This window comes from Echinops telfairi, unplaced genomic scaffold (assembly GCF_000313985.2).
Source record: "Echinops telfairi isolate 266 unplaced genomic scaffold, ASM31398v2 ScPeMD7_655;HRSCAF=1070, whole genome shotgun sequence".
Classification (NCBI taxonomy): Eukaryota; Metazoa; Chordata; class Mammalia; order Afrosoricida; family Tenrecidae; genus Echinops; species Echinops telfairi.
In genome coordinates this window covers 21,096,028-21,100,082 of record NW_022104553.1, presented here as the reverse complement: position 1 = coordinate 21,100,082, position 4,055 = coordinate 21,096,028, and the positions used below count along the sequence as shown (strand labels likewise).

Genomic DNA, 4,055 nt, shown 5'->3' with positions numbered 1-4,055 from the left:
GGGCATCCCGCCCCACAGCCCCGTCTCCTTCCAGAGAAGCAGCTGGAGGTCCTGCAGGACATCGCCGACCTGACGGTGAAGGCCTCCGAGCAGGCCGTGTTCAAGTGCGAGGTGTCTGACGAGAAGGTGACGGGCAAGTGGTACAAGAACGGGATCGAGGTGCGGCCCAGCAAGAGGATCACCATCTCCCACAAAGGGAGGTGAGGAGACGGCCGACGGGGCCGCCGGTCCCCCACACCCCCGCTCCCACCCCTGGGCCCGTGACTCTGCCCCTGTGCTGTCCCGCAGGGGATTAGGGTCAGGACCCACCCTACTCCAGAAGGGGCTCCTTCACGCTGCTGCTGGCATCTGAACCGACGGACCCCATCACCTAAACAAGGTCACGGTCCCATCCAGGGGCGAGGACTGACGGAGGAAGCCAGCCTCCAACACCCGAAGGGCCAGTAGGCGCAATTGTACAGCGATGATCTAGAACGATGATAGTAAAGCCATAAAGCAGTGGTTCTCAACTTGTGGGTCGAGACCCCTTTGGGGGTCGAACGACCCTTTCAAAGGGGTCACCCGATTCATCACCGTAGCAAACTGACAGTGATGAAGTAGCAACGAAAATCATTTTATGGTTGGGGCGTCACCACCACATGAGGAGCTGTCTGAAAGGGTTGCGGCATGAGGAAGGTTGAGAACCACTGTCCTAGAGGATAAGAAAGATAGGAGAGAGAATAAAATAAGGAGACACAGTAAAATAATGGAGTCAGACACATTTCATGGTAGCATGCTCACCTGAGCTCCTCTTGATGGTCCACGTGGAACTGGGAGAAGGGAGGGAGAACCTTGACTATCTTGGGACATTTGCAGGTAGACTTAAGACATGCATGTTCAGTAGTTACATGCGTCACAAGGTGAGTGGTATCTACAGTAAGATCCCTGAGCTCACAGGTGAGGAAACCTAATACCTGGGGGAAGCTACAAGGGGGTTTGGGTGACACGGCAGGAAGAGAACAAAAAGATGTCTGCTTCCAGAGGGAGATAAATCAACCCTGCGCTCACTTTAAGGCAGCACAGCTGTTAAGGGAGAATCTGTGGGAATGATATTTAAAGCAGGATCGTGTACTTGGACTTTACCTCTAACTCACCAAAGTGGAGGCTTTCCTACCGTGGAATTCCAGCTTCCCAGATTCCCTGTTATAAGTTAGGGAATCTAGTCCTCAGACTAGGGAAAACTCCATTTCCCTCAGAGTTTGTTTCTCACAGAGCACTAGGACGTCCTCACATATTTTGGGGGAACCCAGCCGAAGGGGGACACTCATGTGAATCTTAGGAATTCACAGGCCAAGCCCACCGCCATCCAGTCAAATCGGACTCATCAGAGACCCCACAGGATGGAGTGGAATTGCTCCTGAGGGTTCTCGAAGCGCTCTATCTTTGCAGGGGCAGCTTGCCTCAAAGCTCTCCTACCAAGCAGCTGGCGGATTTGAACTGCTAACCCGGAGGCTAATGGCCCAGGGCATAACCCACCACCCCAGCCACTGATGCCCAGCCACTATCGACCTCAGACTCCTAGTGATCCCAGAGGACAGAGCAGAACCCACAGACCGTAGCTCTTTGTAGGAGCAGAAACCTCATCTTCCTTCCCCTAGCTGGTGGGTTTGAACGGCTGACCTCACAGCGAGCCACCCAACACATAACTCGCTCCCCGAGGAAGGAGAAAGGCTAACGTGTATTGATATCTACTGTATGCCCGGCATGGGTGTCAGGGCTTCCACGTAGCTGTTCCTCATCAGACCGTGATTGGTTTCTGACATTCTCATCCGTGGCTTGAGGCAGAAAGAGGTTAATCGCCGGCCCTGAGTCACACAACTAAATACGTGGCAGAGCAGGCATTGAGGTGGAGGAGGGGGTCAGCATTCCAAAGTCTAGAATTTTAAATGGCAAGCATGTAGATTGGAGGGAGGTAGATGATGTTTTTCTAGATGGCATCGAGGGAAAGGGATTGTGCTAGTCTGGGTGAACTAAAGAAACCAATCCGGGGAGGCTCATATGTGTGTTCGAGAGAACTTTGTATCAAAGAGCAATTAAGAAAACAGCCCAGTCCAGTCCTGATCAAGTCCATAGGTCCTATATTAGCCCGTATGTCCGATACTAGTTCATACATTCCTCTTCAGACTCATGCAACACATGCAGGAAGATCACAGGCCAGTGGGTGGAAAGTCTTGTGGATTCGGTGGCGGTGGAAGCATCGCAGCGCTGGTGTGGGTCTCCACGTGGCTCCTCCTGCTCCGGGGCTCTGGCTGCCATCAGCATAGCTCCATGGGGCTTGTCCTCAGGAATGCCTCGCAGAGAGAGTCTGTGTGTCCCGCCTCCAGCAAACTACTTATCTCCTTAACGGCCTCTAAATGAGGTCATCAAGCTGCTACCCTGAATGACAGGCTAAACTCCACCCCTTCACTCTTAATAGTCTCACGTTGACACCAGATTATGTAACGGCCACAGGGCTTGGAACAGTATGGCTCTGTGGGGCTCCCCAGCCTGACCCCGACACTGCCCCCCACACCCTCCAGGTTCCACAAGCTGGTGATTGACGATGTCCGTCCTGAAGATGAAGGGGACTACACCTTCGTGCCTGATGGCTATGCCCTGTCCCTCTCGGCCAAGCTCAATTTCCTGGGTGAGGATTGTTTTTGGCCATTGGGGTTGGGTGGGGGGGGTGTGTCTCACGACCCATCCTACCAGATCTTCTGGTGCCTCCTTTCAGGATTAAATTCCCTACCTCTACAGTGGGGTCAAGGGAGAGCGTCCGTCCCCCTCGGGGGGCGGAGTCAGGTGAGAAATGGGTGGAGAGAGCACTATAGGCACTGAAGGTTGCCCATGTGGTGGGCAAAGGTGAGACTAGGGTATAATTGGTGGGTCTGAACTTCACTCCAACAGCCCCGTTCCCCAGGCCTCCAACTCTGGTGAAGGTTGGGGTGAGGGGCTTGCTGGCTTCGAACTCACCACCCAATCTTTTTCTGTCTTCCAGAAATTAAAGTGGAGTATGTACCCAAGCAAGGTAAGGGACAAGCGTTGCTCTGTTAAGTGAGGGAGCCCAGATCCTTGGGGCTGAGGGAGGAGGGGGTTGAAAGTATGGAATTCTGAATCAGAAAGGGGAGGCAGCTGGGAACCTGGACTTCTGGGTCTGAGGGAGGAGGGGCCTGTGGACCTGGACTCCTGGGTCTGAGGAAGGAGGTGGTTGGGAAACGAGTCTCCTTGTTGAGAGAAGAGGGTGTTAGAAGCCCACCTTTGGGGGTCTGAGGGAGGAGGGGCTTGGAATTCTGGAATCTTGTGACTGAGGAGGAGGAGGAGGAGGAGGAGGAGAATACCAGGACCTCGGACTCCTGAGTTTAGGCGGGGAGCTAGACTCGTGGGTCTCCAGAGATGAGGAAGTTGGGTCTTGGACTTCTGGATTTTTTTTGGTGGTTGTTGGAACCCAGCTTGTGAGGAGGAATCCCTGGTGGGAGATGGGGAGGGCCCAAGACACCTACCCTTCCATCCTCAGTATTGCCTCTCTGCCTCCCAGAGCCACCAAAGATCCACCTGGACTGCTCGGGGAAGACCTCAGAGAACTCCATTGTGGTTGTGGCCGGAAACAAGCTGAGACTGGATGTGTCCATCACAGGGGAGCCCCCGCCCGTTGCCACGTGGTTGAAGGGAGACGAGGTAACGTAAGACCACTCTCTGTGCTGCGTTCTTTTCCCTCTTAGCTCTGCTGGGGGGCCATGGGCTTGTGCTTCAACTTCATGGTCGGTAAGATGAGGATCTTGGTTCCTTCTTCTGAGGACCGTGTTGAAGATTAGCGATGAATTTTTTTTCTGTCACCTAATGCAGGACCTAGTACACAATGGGCTTTCCATCCATTTATCCACCCACCCATCCATCATCCATCGATCCATCATCCACCCACCCATCCACTCATCCATCCATTCATCCATCATCCACCCACCCATCCACTCATCCATCCATCTACCCATCCATCCATTTCCATCCATCCATCATCCACCCACCCATCCACTCATCCATCC

The 4,055-nt window shown here is 53.7% G+C and overlaps 1 protein-coding gene across 1 annotated transcript in view; it reads left to right on the top strand.

Moving 5' to 3' along the window:
• The window catches only part of MYBPC2 (myosin binding protein C2), a 37,997-nt gene that overhangs the window by 20,315 nt on the left and 13,627 nt on the right, over positions 1-4,055 (top strand). Inside the window, exons 9-12 of the mRNA XM_045292620.1 lie at positions 35-200; positions 2,559-2,665; positions 3,017-3,046; positions 3,554-3,693. Coding sequence (XP_045148555.1) covers positions 35-200; positions 2,559-2,665; positions 3,017-3,046; positions 3,554-3,693 — 443 coding nt within the window. The remainder of the gene's footprint in view (positions 1-34; positions 201-2,558; positions 2,666-3,016; positions 3,047-3,553; positions 3,694-4,055) is intronic.